The following is a 20,397-nucleotide window of genomic DNA, read 5'->3' as shown; positions in this document are numbered from 1 at the left end:
AATGGAGAGCTCTGTCTTAATTCACCCAGTAGATGAGGATCACCATAGTCTCTTCTCAGCTGTTCATAATTCTCATGGTTGTTGGAATTTGTTAGAAAATATAGGAGAATGCATGTTTTAGAAAGATTTGAGAGTGGCTTTCAATATCTATTTTCCTCCCTTAATATTTTGTAATCACTACACAAAATGTCATTCAAAGAATAACTTTTTCTATTTGAATATCATAAACGTGTCCCCAAAATTTTGTCAAGAAACTAAAATCAATTGTCACATTATATGTATATAGCTGCATTTGGATTTTGTGTGAAACTTGTGTACCTTTGGGTGAAGTTATTAAATTTTAGTGACAAACTTTCCCTTTTGTATCTCACAACACACTCTGAAACAGAAGAGAAGGCTACATCATTATTAAAAATCTGCTTGCTTTAATTAGAGCTAATCTAAGTGGACCAAAGAAATAGAGGTATAATGAAGTAGCCGTTATGAAATAAGAAAGGGAAGGATTACCAGTACAGCAGCCCAAAGTTGATAGGTTGCCCTTAACTGAGATGAGAGGTGCTGATCAACTTTCTGTGTTTTAAAATGTAAAACAAAAATATATTCCAACTGTGTTTTTAGTGCAAGAGTCCAGAGATTCATGGTACTTTAGTTTATCCACATTTGTGTAGTTAAATGTAGTTAATATATATAAAAATGTGTATTTTTTAAGAAAAAATGCAGAAGGAGGTATATAATTACACTTTTTTCTTTATTGCAAATTGAGTCATGATACTAGCACTGAAGGAAATTTGCTTTTGTAGAAATTAATGCAAGATAAGATCTTTCCATCGCAAATAAAGGAGGAAATTGTATGAGCTTTATTAATCCTAAGGATTTATGTATCTTGAGACATTGTAATTTAAAGCATGAGTCACTCCCAGTCCTTTGATGTTGGCAGTAAAGCACTGTTTTGCAGAAATATCACTTCTAGACCATACACGTACAGGCACAAATAAAATGAGTATATATGTAAATGTATTTTAAGTGTGTGTGCACATATTTGGTTGTAACATACTTCGCAGTTTCTCGACTGTGTTTCTTTTAAGAGGTATTTACTGCCTGGAGCACCCATTCAACAAGTGGAAACAAAAATTTAGTTTAAGGCTAATTAAAGAACAAATTCTGATGCTTTAGGTTGTTACTGTTAAAAGGAATAAATAACTTCATACCAGATTATGAGCTATAGGAAGGGCCCTGTATTACAAAGATAATTTTCCTTAAAGGGCTTTATTCTAGTTTGCTAGCTGCCAAAATGCAATATACCAGAAACAGCGGCTTTTAAAAAGAGAAATTTAATAAGTTGCTAGTTTATAGTTCTAAGGCCGAGAAAATGTCCCAATTAAAGCAAGTGTAGAGAAATGTCCCATCAAAGGCATCCAGGGAAAGATACCTTGGTTCAAGAAGGCCGGTGAAATTCAGGGTGTGTCTCTCTCTCTCTCTCTCTCAAATGAGAAGGCACATGGTGAACACAGTTAGGGTTTCTCTCTCAGCTGGAAAGGCACATGGTAAACATGGCGTCATCTGCTAGCTTTCTCTCCTGGCTTCCTGTTTCATGAAGCTCCCCGGGAGGCGTTTTCCTTCTTCATTTCCAAAGGTTGCTGGCTGGTGGACTCTGCTTCATGGAACTACAGCATTCTCTGCTCTCTCCCAATCTCAGTCTCCAAAACGTTTCCTCTTGCAGGACTTCAGAAACTAATCAAGACCCACCCAGATGGGTGGAGACACAACTCTACCTAATCCAGTTTAACAACTACTCTTGATTAAATCACATCTCCAGGGAGGTGACCTAATTACAGTTTCAGGTATACAATGCTAAATAGGATTAGAAGAAGTGGCTGCCTTTACAAAATGGGACTAGGATTAAAACATGGCTTTTCTAGAGTACATATATCATTTCAAACCAGCACAGATTCTTTGGCCCAAAGTATATATTTTCCACAGTTTTACCTTGAAGTTTTCTCCTTATCTGTTTGTGAATGAATTTCTTGGGTTGATGAAATAGTATAACTTTATATTGCCTTTAGTCTGTTAGTGTTAAATTTCTTCCCCTTAAAAATCATTACAAGTTAATTGAAAGTATTTCTTTTAGGCTTTACAAGCAATCCGTAAATATTGGAACATGCACTTATTTAGTCTGTATTATTTCCTTTCTCAGCTTACAAGATGAATTCAGTACTGGGTCCTGTTACCAGGTTGTTTAATCTTTAAAAAGTATTTTAATAAACAAATAGGTCAGACTTTTTAATGAAGTATTCCTAAAATCTATTTAACTGTGTGTTTTAGGATATAGGTGCAGGAAAAGGGAAGTACTATGCTGTCAATTTTCCAATGAGAGATGGTATTGATGATGAGTCATATGGGCAGATATTTAAGCCTGTAAGTATTATTATTTGCAGAATTGAAATGGAATTTAAAATATTGTTGAAGATACTTACATTTGTTGTCTGAAACATAGATTATCTCAAAAGTGATGGAGATGTATCAGCCCAGTGCTGTGGTGTTACAGTGTGGTGCAGACTCATTATCTGGGGATAGACTTGGTTGCTTCAATCTGACTGTCAAAGGTAAGCATTTAAGTATAGAATTTCCAGTCAAAGTGGTTTTTCTTCTTCCTGAGAGCTTCTCATGAAAGTTCTGATAATTTTTGGCCTGCTATTTTACCATTGAACCAATGTGCATAATTGTTTCACTACATTACATCTTTTTAAACTTTGTTAAATTTATATATGCATGTATACTTAATAGCTTTATAAACTTATTGCAGTCCTCACAGGGGCAGCTATTTTCAACTGTTTTTGGGTTTGTTGTTGTGTATGTGTGTTTACCTTTCTTAAATTTATAAGCACATTTGTTACCTAATTGGACTTTTAATTTTAGCATTATTCACTTCTCATTGTGGAAGTGAGGGCTTGACTATCTTTCACCACCTTTTTCCTGACGCACACATACACACACTCCTTTCTCATATCTCCATTTTTGCAGTACATTTATTTCAGAATTTTGATACTTAACATCATGATCATCATTAAAACTTTTCAATTTACTCAGTTCTTGTGTCTTGCATTACTTCATTTTAGTTTTCTCTTATCATTAGTAGACTGCCTGTTTTCTAAGTATTTTCAAATGTTCATATATATTAGTTACTCTATCGGTTTTACTTTCTTGTAGAACAGCTTTCTGACCTATTCCTATTGAGTATCCTCTGTAGACCTGGGGGCACATAGAGTTAATCTTTACTTTTCTGCTGTGTTGGATCTCTTGACTGCTGTATCCTTAGTCTTCCTCTTTACTTTTCTTTTATTTTGGGGGAAGATATTCTCAAGCAGCTTCCTGAAAAACGGTATGCAGGAGGTAGGAATTCACTGAATACTTCAATTTTGATTAAGTGTTGAAAAATGAAGATCTAGGATATAAGAATAAAGCTGAAAAATGTTTAATTTTTTTTTATTTTTAAATTTTTAAGAAAGTATGACAAGAAGGAAACAAACATTCTTAACATATGATCATTCCGTTCTACATATATAATCAGTAATTCACAATATCATCGCATAGTTGCATATTCATCATTATGATCATTTCTTAGAACATTTGCATCAGTTCAGAAAAAGAAATAAAAAAGACAACAGAAAAAAAATGCATACATGCCATACCCCTTACCCCTCCCTTTCATTGATCACTAGCATTTCAATCTAAGTTTATTTTTAAAATGTTTAAATTTTTTGTATGTGGATGAGAAATGATTTATTATGGATGCTGTACATGATTTTTGGAATATTTTCCTTTGTGAACTTTGAAGTAGCAAATGAAAGTTGTGCTTTTAATTCTTTCTCATAAGATGTAAAGAATTCACAAATGGAGTTTTTTCCAGAATGACTATTGGCCTAAACAGAATTAAACAAATACAGATATTAAAGGTTAAATTGCATAATGTTATGTTTGCTGTTCTATCAAGTAATATTAGTATTATAATTTGATCTTGTTATTCTGCTTTATATTAGGTCACAGTAGATGGAATTGCCCCCTTTTTTGGTAAATCAGAACTGGTAAAATAACAGCAGTTTCTCATTGCCCAGTCTAATCTGTTGACTGAAAATAGATATTATCGTTGTAAATTATCTAAAATGTGTATTGTCATTCTGTTCTACTTTTAGAATGTTCTTAATGGTTTTTACTTAAGAGTAGAAAACCACTTTTATAATCATAAACTGAAGTTGTAGCATTTTATTCTTATAATAAATTTATTTTTCAATTCATAGATTTTAATTGTACAAACGTATAAGGATATTTACAATGCCAAGTTACCTTTTAAATGCTTACCTACATTTCAAAGCAGATAGATATTACAAGTAAATAAAATATACCTTTTTTTATATTACAGACAGTTTTACTAATTAGATGTGATAGCAGTCTACAGAATTGTAATACCAAAAATATTGAAAGTGACCATTCAGCTATTCAGACTTTTGATTTGGGGCCTATTTTAACACCAGAGCCAAACTTCAGTGCATGCGTAATTGCAAAAAAATTTGAAATCTTTGTATGCCTGAAATATTTTTTATTCCACCCTCATATTTGGTTGATACTTTGTCCAAGTATAGGAATTCTGAGTTTGGTTCTGAAGGCATTGTTCTGTTGTCTTCTTGATTGAGGAGTCAAGAGCTATTCTGATTCCCAGTCTCTGTTTTGTTTCTCTGGAACTTTGTGGAACCTTTTTGACCTCTATATTCTGAATTTCATGATGAGATAGGCTTTTACCTGAATTTGTTTTCATCCATTGTACTAGGAACTTCATACTCATTTAGGAAACTCATGTCTCTCAGTTACTTCTGAGAAGTTTTCTTGAATTATTTTAATTTCCTCCTTTTTTATCCTTGTCAGATATTGGGCCTTTTAACTTGATTCTCTAATTCTTTTTGATTTACTGTTTTCTGCCTCTTGATTTATCTGCTTGCCCTTCCATTGTGTTTCTGATCTCTTACCATATTTTCATTTTCCAATTTCTCTGAATGTTCCCTTTTTGTTTCAGTGATAGAATTTCTCACTCATCTGAGGGTAAGCATGATGATTTTAGATTTTTCCTATTGCATAGTGTTTCTCCAAATTCGTTTTATGTTTATTTTAGTCTATGATAGAGCCTTTCTTTAGATTTTTTTTATTAATTAAAAAAAAATTAACTAACACAACATTTAGAAATTCCATTCTACATATGCAATCAGTAATTCTTAATATTATCACATAGATGTATGATCATCATTTCTTAGTACATTTGCATCGATTTAGAAAAAGAAATAGCAAGACAACAGAAAAAGAAATAAAATGAAAATATAGAGAAAAAAATAAAAATAAAAAATACAAAAAATATATATAAAAAAACAAACAAACAAAAACTATAGCTCAGATGCAGCTTCATTCAGTGTTTTAACATAATTACATTACAATTAGTTAGTATTGTGCTGTCCATTTTTGAGTTTTTGTATCTAGTCCTGTTGCACAGTCTGTATCCCTTCAGCTCCAATTACCCATTATCTTACCCTGTTTCTAACTCCTGATGGTCTCTGTTACCAGTGACATATTCCAAGTTTATTCTCTAATGTCGGTTCACATCAGTGGGACCATACAGTATTTGTCCTTTAGTTTTTGGCTAGTCTCACTCAGCATAATGTTCTCTAGGTCCATCCATGTTATTACATGCTTCATAAGTTTATTCTGTCTTAAAGCTGCATAATATTCCATCATATGTATATACCACAGTTTGTTTAGCCACTTGTCTGTTGATGGACATTTTGGCTGTTTCCATCTCTTTGCAATTGTAAATAATGCTATTATAAACATTGGTGTACAAATGTCCGTTTGTGTCTTTGCCCTTAAGTCCTTTGAGTAGATAACTAGCAATGGTATTGCTGGGTCATATGGCAATTCTATATTCAGTTTTTTGAGGAACCGCCAAACTGCCTTCTACAGTGGTTGCACCATTTGACATTCCCACCAACAGTGGATAAGTGTGCCTCTTTCTCCGCATCCTCTCCAGCACTTGTCATTTTCTGTTTTGTTGATAATGGCCATTCTGGTGGGTGTGAGATGATATCTCATTGTGGTTTTGATTTGCATTTCTCTAATGGCCAGGGACATTGAGCATCTCTTCATGTGCCTTTTGGCCCTTTGTATTTCCTCTTCTGAGAGGTGTCTGTTCAAGCCTTTTTCCCATTTTGTAATTGGGTTAGCTGTCTTTTTTGTTGTTGAGTTGAACAATCTCTTTATAAATTCCGGATACTAGACCTTTATCTGATATGTCGTTTCCAAATATTGTCTCCCATTGTGTAGGCTGTCTTTCTACTTTCTTGATGAAGTTCTTTGATGCACAAAAGTGTTTAATTTTGAGGAGCTACCATTTATTTATTTATTTCTTCAGTACTCTTGCTTTAGGTTTAAGGTCCATAAAACCGCCTCCAATTGTAAGTTTTATAAGATATCTCCCAACATTTTCCTCTAACTGTTTTATGGTCTTAGACCTAATGTTTAGATCTTTGATCCATTTTGAGTTAACTTTTGTATAGGGTGTGAGATGCGGGTCTTCTTTCATTCTTTTGCATATGGATATCCAGTTCTCTAGGCACCATTTATTGAAGAGACTGTTCTGTCCCAGGTGAGTTGGCTTGACTGCCTTATCAAAGATCAAATGTCCATAGATGAGAGGGTCTATATCTGAGCACTCTATTCAATTCCATTGGTCGATATATCTATCTTTATGCCAGTACCATGCTGTTTTGACCCCTGTGGCTTCATAATATGCCTTAAAGTCCGTCAGCGTGAGACCTCCAGCTTCGTTTTTTTTCCTCAAGATACTTTTAGCAATTTGGGGCACCCTACCCTTCCAGATAAATTTGCTTATTGGTTTTTCTATTTCCTAAAAATAAGTTGTAGGGATTTTGATTGGTATTGCATTGAATCTGTAAATCAATTTAGGTAGGATTGACATCTTAACTATATTTAGTCTTCCAATCCATGAACACGGTATGCCCTTCCATCTATTTAGGTCTTCTGTGATTTCTTTTAACAGTTTTTTGTAGTTTTCTGTGTATAGGTCTTTTGTCTCTTTAGTTAAATTTATTCCTAAGTATTTTTTTTTTTAGTTGCAATTGTAAATGGGATTCGTTTCTTGATTTCCCCCTCAGCTTGTTCATTGCTAGTGTATAGAAACACTACAGATTTTTGAATGTTGATCTTGTAACCTGCTACTTTGCTGTACTCATTTATTAGCTCTAGTAGTTTTGCTGTGGATTTTTCCGGGTTTTCAATGTATAGTATCATATCATCTGCAAACAGTGATAGTTTTACTTCTTCCTTTCCAATTGTGATGCCTTATATTTCTTTTTCTTGTCTAATTGCTCTGGCTAGAACCTCCAACACGATGTTGAATAACAGTGGTGATAATGGACATCCTTGTCTTGTTCCTGATCTTAGGGGGAAAGTTTTCAATTTTTCCCCATTGAGGATGATATTAGCTGTGGGTTTTTCATATATTCCCTCTATCATTTTAAGGAAGTTCCCTTGTATTCCTATCCTTTGAAGTGTTTTCAACAGGAAAGGATGTTGAATCTTGTCAAATGCCTTCTCTGCATCAATTGAGATGATCATGTGATTTTTCTTCTTTGATTTGTTGATATGGTGTATTACATTAATTGATTTTCTTATGTTGAACCATCCTTGCATACCTGGGATGAATCCTACTTGGTCATGATGTATAATTCTTTTAATGTGTTGCTGGATTCAATTTGCTAGAATTTTGTTGAGGATTTTTGCATCTATATTCATTAGAGAGATTGGTCTGTAGTTTTCTTTTTTTGTAATATCTTTGCCTGGTTTTGGTATGAGGGTGATGTTGGCTTCATAGAATGAATTAGGTAGCTTTCCCTCCACTTCGATTTTTTTGAAGAGTTTGAGCAGGATTGGTACTAATTCTTTCTGGAATGGTAGAATTCACATGTGAAGCCGTCTGGTCCTGGACTTTTCTTTTTAGGAAACTTTTGAATGACTGATTCAATTTCTTTACTTGTGATTGGTTTGTTGAGGTCATCTATTTCTTCTTGAGTCAGAGTTGGTTGTTCATGCCTTTCTAGGAACTTGTCCATTTCATCTACATTGTTGTATTTATTAGCGTAAAGTTGTTCATAGTATCCTGTTATTACCTCCTTTATTTCTGTGAGGTCAGTGGTTATGTCTCCTCTTCCATTTCTGATCTTACTTATTTGCATCCTCTCTCTTCTTCTTTTTGTCAATCTTGCTAAGGGCCCATCAATCTTATTGATTTTCTCATAGAACCAACCTCTGGTCTTATTGATTTTCTCTATTGTTTTCATGTTCTCAATTTCATTTATTTCTGCTCTGATCTTTGTTATTTCTTTCCACTTGCTTGCTTTGGGATTAGTTTGCTATTCTTTCTACAGTTCTTCTAAGTGGACAGTTAATTCCTGCATTTTTGCCTTTTCTTCTTTTCTGATATAGGCATTTTAGGGCAATAAATTTCCCTCTTAGCACTGCCTTTGCTGCGTCCCATAGGTTTTGATATGTTGTGTTTTCATTTTCATTCGCCTCGAGATATTTACTAATTTCTATTGTAATTTCTTCCTTGACCCACTCGTTGTTTAAGTGTGTGTTGTTGAGCCTCCACGTATTTGTGAATTTTCTGGCACTCGGCCTGTTACTGATTTCCAACTTCATTCCTTTATGATCCGAGAAAGTGTTGTGTATGATTTCAATCTATTTAAATTTGTTGAGACTTGCTTTGTGACCCAGCATATGGTCTATCTTTGAGAATGATCCATGAGCACTTGAGAAAAAGGTGTTTCCTGCTGTTGTGGGGTGTAATGTCTGTTAAGTCTAGCTCATTTACTGTAATATTCAAATTCTCTGTTTCTTTATTGATCCTCTGTCTAGATGTTCTGTCCACTGATGAGAGTGGCGAATTGAAGTCTCCAACTATTATGGTAGATGTGTCTATTTCCCTTTTCAGTGATTGCAGTGTATTCCTCACGTATTTTGGGGCATTCTGATTCGGTGCATAAATATTTATGATTGTTATGTCTTCTTGTTTAATTGTTCCTTTTATTAGTATATAGTGTCCTTCTTTGTTTCTTTTAACTGTTTTACATTTGAAGTCTAATTTGTTGCATATTAGTATAGCTACTCCTGCTCTTTTCTGGTTGTTATTTGCATGAAATATCTTTTCCCAACCTTTCACTTTCAACCGATGTTTATCTTTGGGTCTAAGATGTGTTTCCTGTAGACAGCATATAGAAGGATCCTGTTTTTTAATCCATTCTGCCAGTCTATGTTTTTTGATTGGGGAATTCAATCCATTAACATTTAGTGTTATTATTGTTTGGGTAATGCTTTCCTCTACCATTTTGCCTTTTGTATTATATATATCATATCTGATTTTCCTTCTTTCTACACTCTTCTCCATACCTCTCTCTTCTGTCTTTTCGTATCTGACTCTAGTGCTCCCTTTAGTATTTCTTGCAGAGCTGGTCTCTTGGTCACAAATTCTCTCAGTGACTTTTTGTCTGAGAATGTTTTAATTTCTCCCTCATTTTTGAAGGACAATTTTGCTGGATATAGAAGTCTTGGTTGGCAGTTTTTCTCTTTTAGTAATTTAAATATATCATCCCACTGTCTTCTAGCTTCCATGGTTTCTGCTGAGAAATCTACACATAGTCTTATTGGGTTTTCCTTGTATGTGATGGATTGTTTTTCTCTTGCTGTTTTCAAGATCCTCTCTTTCTCCTTGACCTCTGACATTCTAACTAGTAATTGTCTTGGAGAACGCCTATTTGGGTCTGTTCTCTTTGGGGTGTGCTGCACTTCTTGGATCTGTAATTTTAGGTCTTTCATAAGAGTTGAGAAATTTTCAGTGATAATTTCTTCCATTAGTTTTTCTCCTCCTTTTCCCTTCTCTTCTCCTTCTGGGACACCCACAACACGTGTATTTGTGCTCTTCATATTATCATTTAATTCCCTGAGCCCCTGTTCAAATTTTTCCATTCTTTTCCCATAGTTTCTGTTTCTTTTTGGATTTCAGATGTTCCATCCTCCAGTTTACTAATTCTAGCCTCTGTCTCTTGAAATCTACCATTGTAGGTTTCCATTGTTTTTTTCATCTCTTCTACTGTGTCTTTCAATCCCATAAGTTCTGTGATTTGTTTTTTCAGACTTTCCATTTCTTCTTTTTGTTGATCCCATGCCTTCTTCATGTCCTCCCTCAATTTATTGATTTGGTTTTGAAGAGGTTTTCCATTTCTGTTCGTATATTCAGAATTAGTTGTCTCAGCTCCTGTATCTCATTTGAGCTATTGGTTTGTTCCTTTGACTGGGTCATATCTTCGATTTTCCTGGTGTGATTTGTTATTTTTTGCTGGCGTCTGGGCATTTAATCAGATTTCCCTGAGTGTGGGACCCAGCAGGTTGAAAGACTTTCCTGTGAAGTCTCTGGGCTCTGTTTTTCTTATCCTGCCCAGTATGTGGTGCTTGCCTGTCTGCGGGTCCCACCAGCAAAAAAGATGTTGTGGCTCCTTTAACTTTGGAAGACTCTCACTGCTGGGTGAGTGGTGGAGACAGAGGAAGGGTTGTAGGTTGGTTTTAATAATTTCAAATTGTGAAGTCCTGGAATCTGAATTCCTTGAGAGAGGGATTCCACCTGAGTTGCGTTTCACCCCTCCTGCAGGGAAGGTTCAGGTGGTAGAGAGCCCTGAAAGCAGCCTGTTTCTGCGTGTGGGGCAGTTGCAACCTGTGTAATCCCAGCGCTGAGCCCAGAGACAACGAAGCCTCTGTAGAAACAGCCGCAGAAGGCTCTGTTTCGCCCCCTTTCCTCTTTTTCAGTTAGCCCAATCGGTGACTTTCGCCTGAGCTGAGGGCCTATTTTTAGTAGTCAGAAGTTGTTCATTAATGCCGATATTGGTGTTAGGTTGGGCTCAGTCTCTACTACTGTTGGAGACTCTTTCCTTTCCCTCCGGGAAGTCGCCTGTGGGGTAGGGTCGCCAGCTGCCACGGCTTGGGGAACCACTGTTCTGAGGCTCCCAGCCGGCTTGGGGGAGGTGCGTGGGGCGCCGGCCGCCGCGGCTTGGGGAACCACCGATCCATAGCTCCCAGCCGGCCCGGGAAGGAGGGAGGGAGGGGCTCCGGCCGCCAGCCGCCGTGGCCCGGGGAAGCACGCGCCTCTCGGGGACCTCACCGCAGCGGAGTCTCTTAGCCGGTCCAGCCGTTCCTGAATGGGGTACGCTGTGTGTCTGGTCTCTGTCGTGGCTCCGGGAGCTGTTCTGTACTGTTTCTAGTTCTTTAGTAGTTGTTCTGGAGGAGAAACTAAGACCCGCGCGCCTTACTAAGCCGCCATCTTCGGAAGTCCTTTCTTTAGATTTTTGGCAACCCCACATTGTCCACTTACATTTTGCTGAAAACTAGGTCCATTGATGCAATATGTCATTGAGGACTTTACTGTAGAGCAGAGTCTCAACATCTCCAATTTTGACATTTAGAACAGTTAATTCTTTTGTGTGTGTGGAGGCTATACTGTGCATTATAGGATATTTAGCAGCAAACCTGGTCTCTGTCCACTAGTTGCCAATATTAGCACCCCATCTCTCAATCGTGACAACCAAAAATGTCTCCAGCCGGCCCAGTGAATCTTGAGGGGCAAAATAGGACCAATAAGAAGCATGACTCTGGAGGGTGCTGGTAGGGCCATTTCGGGGGAACCACTTCATATCAGTATCTTAAGGTTTATCAGTTAAACTGGTCTAAGTGCACCAAAACAAAGTTTCATTTTCTGGCTCTGAGGATATCTAGCTATTATAGAATTCTAGGAATTAAGGGAAGGCGGGTAGTGTCTTCAGTATAGTGTTCTTGCCTGGGGTCCCATGTCCAGAAATACTCTGTTATGTTTAATCCAGAGAATAAATCTCTAGTATCTAGTATGAGCAGAGGAGACAGTCTCCCTGATATGTAGAGGTGGGAAGAGAATCTCAGGATCTGTTATTTCCTAGACATTTTTACTCTGTCTTCATTTCAGGGAACCCCCTAGTGCCACGAGTTTCTAGGACATCTGTTATAAATGTTAAACTTGATTCTAAGCTTTCTCCACTGCTAGCTTCAATTTAGATTTCTCAGGTCTCCTAAAATTGGTTACCTTTTATCCATCTGCTGTCCACCTTCAAGTTGTTTTGATACTGTTATTTTCTACCATTTTTTACTTTTTTTAAACAAATTTTGAGCTTTTAAAATTTTTCTTTACTGACATTTTGTTTGTGTGAGGTTTTAGAATGAAGGAAAAGAGTATTTTTTTAGTTAGCCAGCCATCTTTGCTTGGAAGGTTGTTGGTTAACTTGTGTGTGTGTGTGGAAGTGGGGGGCCCATGGTCTGGGAAACTTTTGTAGGTTAACTTTTGTTGTTTTTATCCCTCTTTAAAAGTATCTTAATGTTTTTCACCCAGTACAAGAAATTCATGTTTTTTTAGTAGTAGAAGTAATAAAAATTGGGTTGTGAATCAGAATGCAACTACTTAAACTCATTTTTGAGGAATACAGAATGAAATTACCCAAAATATACAATTGTATGATGGAAACAAGTAACTAAACTTTATAAAATTAACTGACAGAAGAATTCAAAAGAATATACTTTCTAAAAGTATCTTTGGATGATAGGATTTGAGGAGTAATTTTTTTTCTGTACCTTTTTTATTTTCAAATATTATACAACAAACATGAATTTTTTCTATAATTGCGGTATTTTTGTTTGCTTTTTTATTTGAGTTGTACCTAAATGAAACATTTCCTTGAAGTTATTAGGAACTTCTGGTTGTTGAACTGTGACATTTATCCAGAAAAAATACTTGTTCTTATGCCACATTTAATTTTATGTTCAAATTTCTCCACATAGAAAGTTTTGAAGTACTTTTTTAGTAATAAATAGTCTTGTTTTCAAAATCTTAGGTAAGTTAAAATTATTCATAATAAAGGTACCCCGCTACTAAAACTTTGTTATACAGCCTTCATCATTTTCCTATATATGTCTACAGGGAAAACTAGTTTAAAAAAAAAAAAAGATTGGTTTAGATTGTGCATAAATATTTCATTGTAACTTTATTTTCTCCCACTTACTTTGACATGAACCTCTTCCTATGTTAATAAAATATCAATATGTTCATATTTTGATTTTAATTGTGTATTTGCTTTTTCTATCAGGGTACTTGCTAAAAATGGTTTGTCTTATATAATGTAATAAAAAATGTTTATAGTTTCAGGCTAGCAATTCCTTGAAATTTTTACATATTACTTTGTTTAAAAATATTTAGAAAACCATTTTAGTTAAGTAAAATTTGTTATGCATTCATTTTAGAATTATTTTTAAGCAGCTACGGTATGCAGATTTGTTATTACCTAAATTTTCTTTGTGTTAGGTCATGCTAAATGTGTAGAAGTTGTAAAAACTTTCAACTTACCCTTACTGATGCTTGGGGGAGGTGGATATACAATCCGTAATGTTGCTCGATGTTGGACATATGAGACTGCAGTTGCCCTTGATTGTGAGATTCCCAATGGTAAGTGTTCTTACTACATTTTTATTTTATGAGCTGTCAGTATATAGACATAGATGGTGGATGATTAGAGTAGAATTCCAGAGCTATATAAACAGGAAAACATTCCCTTAGTGAATTCAATTGTCCGCTATTAGAATTGAAATATTTCCTGACCTGAATCTTGGTTTTGTGCAAAAAAATGACCTTTTAATATGTAATGTTATTTTATGTTTTTAATAGAGTTGCCATATAATGATTACTTTGAGTATTTTGGACCAGACTTCAAACTTCATATTAGTCCATCAAACATGACAAACCAGAACACTCCTGAATATATGGAAAAGATAAAGTAAGAAATCATTGAATTGTTTTGATAAACATTTCATTTTGATGTAGCTTTAGGAGGTTTTAGACAGACAAATGCAATAGGTCATTTTAACTCTGTATGCCAAATGTTTCTTTGTCTTCAAGAGAATTTGAAACTTTGAAATTATTGAATGATTTATTTTTTTAAGTGAATGAAAATATTCAGGCTTCAAAACCAGAATTTCCTATTATTGGTCAAAATATATTTTAAACGAAATGGTCATTATAAATTGTATCCTTTTTTGATTTATATGAAAGTGAAATATATTTTCATTGAAACGTTTTGATAAAGCTGTAGCTCATTTAAAAGTGTTTAAATGAGCAACCTTGTAGCACATTGACCCAGTTACCTGGATAGTATACCACTACTAACTATAAGACATTTAATAAGTTAGTGTGTCTTTGTGTGTAAGTTTCCTCAACATTGAAATGGGGTCATAATAATAATGCTTACCTTGTTATGAGTTGTAAGGATTATATGAGTTAAAATATGTAAAGTATCGGGTGGTATAATGGTGGCTCAGTGGCAGAATTCTTGCCTGCCATGTGGGAAACCTGGGTTCGATTGCTGGTGCCTGCCCATACAAAAAATATATATATAAAGTATCAGTGGTCATTGTATGTCAGTTATTTTAGTTCATAGGTAAAAATCTAGATAAAAAATGAAATTGTTTAATGTTTGCTCCTACATATTAGAGAGACTCTAAGAAAATGAATTTTGTCTAATAATGTTGCATATGTAATTTAGACAGCGCTTATTTGAAAATTTGCGCATGTTACCTCATGCACCTGGTGTCCAAATGCAAGCTATTCCAGAAGATGCTGTTCATGAAGACAGTGGAGATGAAGATGGAGAAGATCCAGACAAGAGAATTTCCAGTAAGTTAAAGCCTTGATGTATTTTCTCTTTTAATTAAAGCGACACTAACAAATTGAAGTTTTTCTGGCCCTAAGAAATTCGCTATTGATTAAGTTCGTGAACTCTGTTGTCATTTTTTACATTTTTAATCTGTAGATTTCACGTCCTGATGTTTCAAATCCTGATTTGAGTGTGAGCAATTTCAATTTATGTGACTCTCCTGTGATTTTTATGAAATTGAAAGTAGATTTCAAAAAATTTGCCACCTAAGTATATTTGGTAATAAACTGGAAGATATTCCGTTTACTCAAAGTAGAATGAGTTGAATAATATTAAGCACCTTCTGTTTAATTCTGTAACCTCTCATTCCACTTAATATAATTGCTGGCTCTATAGCATAATGGTGTAGGCATAATTTGGTGGCATGTTCGGTATTACTGGTATCTTTTTTTGTCTTTATCCCCTCAGCTCTGAAACAAAAGATTAGTTTTTAGGTAAAGCATTCCCACCCCCTGTTAGAGAAACATGTTCATTTTCCTCCATATATTTTTTTTGACCAGGGTCCCCAAATGTTTTTCCTGTGTTTTCGAACTCTTTCTTTCTAAATCAAAGCTCAGTTTTCACGTCTGAGCAAACCACATGTTCGGTTCATATCTTAAAATCATTAGACATTTATTATCCCTATACTTAGAAATATGGTGACTGCTGGTGCATTTGTACATGAATGCATGATGATATTTAAATCTGTGATTGTCTGTCTAAATTTATTAAAATCTTTATAATCAGTTCGAGCATCAGACAAGCGGATAGCTTGTGATGAAGAATTCTCAGATTCTGAGGATGAAGGAGAAGGAGGTCGTAGAAATGTGGCTGATCATAAGAAAGGAGCAAAGAAGGCTAGAATTGAAGAAGACAAGAAGGAAACAGAGGACAAAAAAGCAGGTAAAATGGCATCATGGACAGAAATCCTAGAATGAGCTGGGACTCATTCTAGGGATTAATAAAACCTTCTTGACCAAAAGGGGAAAGAGCGAAATGAGACCAAGTGTCAATGGCTGAGAGATTCCAGAGTTTGAGAGGTTATCCTGGGGAAGTTATTCTTATGCATTACATAGATATCACCTTTTTAGTTCAGGTATAATGGAGAGGCTGGAGGGAACTGCCTGAAAATGTAGAGCTGTGTTCCAGTAGCCATGTTTCTTGAAGATGATTGTATAATGATATAGCTTTCGCAATGTGACTTTGTGGTTGTGAAAACCTTGTGTCTGATGCTCCTTTTATCTACCTTATTGACAGACGAGTAAAACCATATGGATTAAAAATAAATAATAATGGGAACAAATGGTAAAATCAATTTAGTAGATCGAAATGCTGGTGATTGGGGATGGGGAAGGGATATGGTATGCACAAATTTTTATTTTTTTCTGGATTGATGCAAATGTTCTGAGACGTGATCGTGGTGATGAATATAATATACAACTATGCGATAATACTTTGAGTTATTTATATGCCAAGAATGGAATGATCATATGTAAGAATGTTCGTGTTTGTATGTTATGTTTTTTAAAAAAGGCAGGTAGATATGTTTGAATTATAAGAGATTCCTAATACTTACCTGTAGGTATTGTGACCACACGTTTTCATTGGCCTTTGAGTTTTTACCCTGTAACATGTAGGAAAACTATTTCATGAGATAGTGGTTCAACATTATTTTACTATATATCATACTGGAATTATATGAGTAAGCTGCCTTTCTTTTTCACTTCACTGGCTAGTCTAGCATAGCTGACGCATCTGGTTCTGTTCTTTAACTCATGGATTCACTCTTCTCCATAGGTTATAGTTCTACCATTTATAATTTAATTGATCAGTGCATTACAGTGATAGTTCCACAGGCTCCTCTTGCTCTAGTGTACCGATTGAGATCTTGAAATTTCCCCCACTGTGATTGAGGTGAGGAGAACCTCAGCTGTAGGATTTTCCTAGTATTTTTCTTTTCTCTCACTTTTCTTGTCCTTTCTTGGTGTTTGGTATTTCTTTGCATCTTTCAGTTCTTCTCTTTCCATCTTCCATATGAGAAAGTGGGTACTCTAGGGTGCTTGTCTTGCATTGATATTTTAGCTAAAAATGAAGTACATTTTCATCTAACTTAATTGCCCAGTCATAGATCTTCTAGTGTTTTGCTCCTCTACACTTTTAATACTGGGTTTAATAGATTTTTTAACTCCTTTATTTTATACCAGGAATCTTTTTATTGAAAATCAATGGGTGATAAACCTACAGATGGGTCCCTGGACCAGATAAGTCCTGAAACCTAGAGAGGCTAGCCTCTTCAGAGCGTTGCCTAGTTCCGTCTCCCTTCCCCATATTGACAAGCCCGTTCCAACATGAAAAAGTTAGTATAGGCATAGCCCAAATCCCCCGAAGAGTGGTAGAAAGATCAAAGGTGATGGTGGAGTTACAAAGAAAAGGTAAGGCTTAACAAACAAGTGTAATTGCTAAATCATTATATTGATATTTTAGTTTCCAGTATCTTAGAGCAGCTAGAAGTAAAAACCTAAAATAAGGAAATTGAAACCCATATCAAACTCTGAAATTTGTTCTACAACTAAGTGTTGCACTGAGTTTTGAAATTTATTGCTTTTTTGTATATATGTTATTTTTCACAGAAAAGAGAAAAAAAAGTTGATTCTGATGATAAATATTTTATTCCTTCTAGCCTCCAGTGTTCTGGAGCAGCTAGAAGGAAAAATCTGAGATGGTATGGTAGCCCATGACAAAATGTGGAATCTGTCCTGTAACTGCTTGTTGAAGAGTGCTTTGAAAACTATTGCTTTTTTCTTCCTTTGGTTTATATATATATATGTTATATTATACAACTTTTTAAAAAGTTTTTAAAAAGCAGTAGGTGAAAATCAAGATCTGGGACCATTCCTTTCCCATCTGTTTTTCATCTCATATATATATATTATTTTTATTTTTTATTTTATTTATTTTTGGCATGTGCAGGCTCTGGGAATCAAACCTGGGTCTCCAGCTTGACAGGCGAGTATTCTTGCCACTGAGCCACTGTTGAACTGCCCTCATCCATCTCATTTTGATTCTCAGAGTTGCTGAGTTTACATAGGCAACATTAGACTGGAAGTTGAAACATATATAAAATCCAGATTTTCAACATACGTATTTGTCTTATTGATCAGACTATTTCCCTGAATGTCTGTAAAATACAACAATGTTGAGGTTTTACTCTATCCTTATTAAAATGCACTTTGATTCATTTACTTATTTAATAAAAATTTTGCATAGTTGGAATGATTTGATTTTTTCAGTCTTGAGTTTTTATTGTTAATACACTATTTTGTTAAAACTGAAAACTTTCAGTGTTTAATTTTTTTTTTTTTTTTTTTTTTTAAAGAGAGAGGGAGGAAGGGAAGGAAAGACAGAGAAGGAAGGAAGGATGGAAGGAAGGGAAACATTTTTAAACATTTTCTTGTTTTATTATATTTTGTTTGTTTGTTTGTTTTTTACATGGGCTGGGGCCGGGAATCGAACCGGGGTCCTCCGGCACGGCAGGCAAGCACTCTTGCCCGCTGAGCCACCGCGGCCCGCCCTCAGTGTTTAATTTTACAGTGAGGGTTAAAAAGTAAAGGTATATGCAGTAGGATTTGGCCTCTCCTTGTGGCTCTTGGTCCTCTTGTCTAACTCTTCCCCCTTTCTCACAATACTCCAGCTACACTGGCCTTCTTTTAGTTCTTCCTTCCCATCTGCCAATTCTTTCTTAACTTAGAGTCCTTTTTAGTTCTCTCCCTGTTTGATATATTTCTCATCGTTTTCTATCCAGAGTATATTCATTCTTTCAGATGCCTCTCATATGTTAGTTCTTTATTTATGGAAGCTTTTCCCAAGTTCCCACAAGTACTTCTTACAAATGCACTCTGTACAGCACATATCCACTTGAAATGCTATGGTTCCACAAAACTGTGAGCTCTGAAAGAGCAGGGACTTGGTTATGCTGGCACCTCATATCTCTGCCTTGTAACCCAGCATCTAATGTGAAAGTCTTGTTTAGTTCTTGAATGAATAGTGAAAATGTATGTGACAGCTTTCTATATTTTAACAGTAAAGTGCATTTGTATGCATTTTATATTATATATTAATCTTTTTCCAATTTTTATTTTTAGATGTTAAAGAAGAAGATAAATCCAAGGACAATAGTGGTGAAAAAGCAGATACCAAAGGGTAAATGATATTATTTAGTAATTTTTATATACCTTAAAAATAATAAACACATTTATTTGATATGGGTGTATATGTATATACACATCCCTTTGAGAAGTACTCAGTTTCACCTGAGAGCAATACTCTAAATTTTAATTTCTATTGATTGATAAAACAATATATGTGTCATCTATTAACTGTACACCTGTTATTTATTTAGTTTGCCTTAAAAAAATTTATAAAGAATGGTAATAATCAGTATTGTAATTAAATATAAATCAGTGTTGTATCTGAGACTTTGGTATTAACTTTTAAAATGTAGATACTCATCTTTCATAGTGCTCTTGTTTATATATGTGATTTCTTATTGTGAGAAAGGTATGTTTAAGAAACACTAAGCTAATATAACACGGTTTTTTAAGTAAAAACGTAAGTGAGGTTTTTTACTGCCAGAAATCATGTAAATGTTGGCCACACATTATTTTCTGCTAGCCTTCGCAGGATAACTTTTAATAGATTGTAAAACCACTAAACGACTTAAGAGATTAATGGGTTCATTGTTCCAAAAACTTTAGGCATTATCAGCTTACATTTTTCTTAGCATGAGCCAGGGTCTGACCAATAGGTCAGTGCATTTAAACTGAGATTGTGCCATTTTTAATATTTTGTGTTGCTTTTTTTAACAGAGCCAAATCAGAACAGCTCAACAATCCTTGAATTTGAGAGGTTTAAACCAGTTTCAGGAAACCATTTAAAAAGTGAGAAAATATTGGGAAGAAAAATGTTTTCTTTTTGAAGACTTCTGGCTTCATTTTATACTACTTTGGCATGGACTGTATTTATTTTCAAAATGGCTTTTTCGTTTTTGTTTTTCTTGGCAAGTTTTATTGTGAGTTTTTCTAATTATGAAGCAAAATTTTTTTTCTCTACCATGCTATATGTGAAAGTATTTAAAATTGATGTGTTATTATGTCAAAAAACTGATCTATTAAAGAAGTAATTGGCCTTTCTGAGCTGATTTTTTCCATCCATCTTTTGTAACTATCTTTATTAAAAAATTGTACTTGGATTGTCTTTTGTCTGTTATTGTAACCTGAAATCTTGTTTTAGAGACTAGTGACACAGCTGTGTAGAATTGGGAGACGCTTAGGGGTGAAAGATACTGATTACAACTTGAAAGATGCCCATCTGCTTGTTTCTTCAGTTTACTTCACACTTTAGATGATATAAAGTTCATTTACAGATTTATAAGTAACCATAGAATTTTATGCTATTATTAAACACCTTTTTTAATATAATGCACCTTATATAAGCTGCAGTACTGCCAATATGTAGTATTAATCCTTAG

The 20,397-nt window shown here is 34.9% G+C and overlaps 1 protein-coding gene across 1 annotated transcript in view; it reads left to right on the top strand.

Annotated features, from left to right (window-relative positions):
• The window catches only part of HDAC2 (histone deacetylase 2), a 36,047-nt gene extending 15,925 nt beyond the window's left edge, over positions 1-20,122 (top strand). The window contains exons 7-14 of the mRNA XM_077162701.1: positions 2,323-2,415; positions 2,495-2,603; positions 13,487-13,627; positions 13,847-13,955; positions 14,721-14,851; positions 15,618-15,773; positions 19,013-19,070; positions 19,736-20,122. Coding sequence (XP_077018816.1) covers positions 2,323-2,415; positions 2,495-2,603; positions 13,487-13,627; positions 13,847-13,955; positions 14,721-14,851; positions 15,618-15,773; positions 19,013-19,070; positions 19,736-19,766 — 828 coding nt within the window. The 3' untranslated portion in view covers positions 19,767-20,122. The remainder of the gene's footprint in view (positions 1-2,322; positions 2,416-2,494; positions 2,604-13,486; positions 13,628-13,846; positions 13,956-14,720; positions 14,852-15,617; positions 15,774-19,012; positions 19,071-19,735) is intronic.
• The last annotated feature ends 275 nt before the right edge of the window (positions 20,123-20,397 follow it).

Source organism: Tamandua tetradactyla, chromosome 5, assembly GCF_023851605.1.
Source record: "Tamandua tetradactyla isolate mTamTet1 chromosome 5, mTamTet1.pri, whole genome shotgun sequence".
NCBI classification, from domain to species: domain Eukaryota; kingdom Metazoa; phylum Chordata; class Mammalia; order Pilosa; family Myrmecophagidae; genus Tamandua; species Tamandua tetradactyla.
The sequence above is the reverse complement of the archived record's forward strand: the minus strand, read 5'-3'. Positions and strand labels throughout refer to the sequence as shown.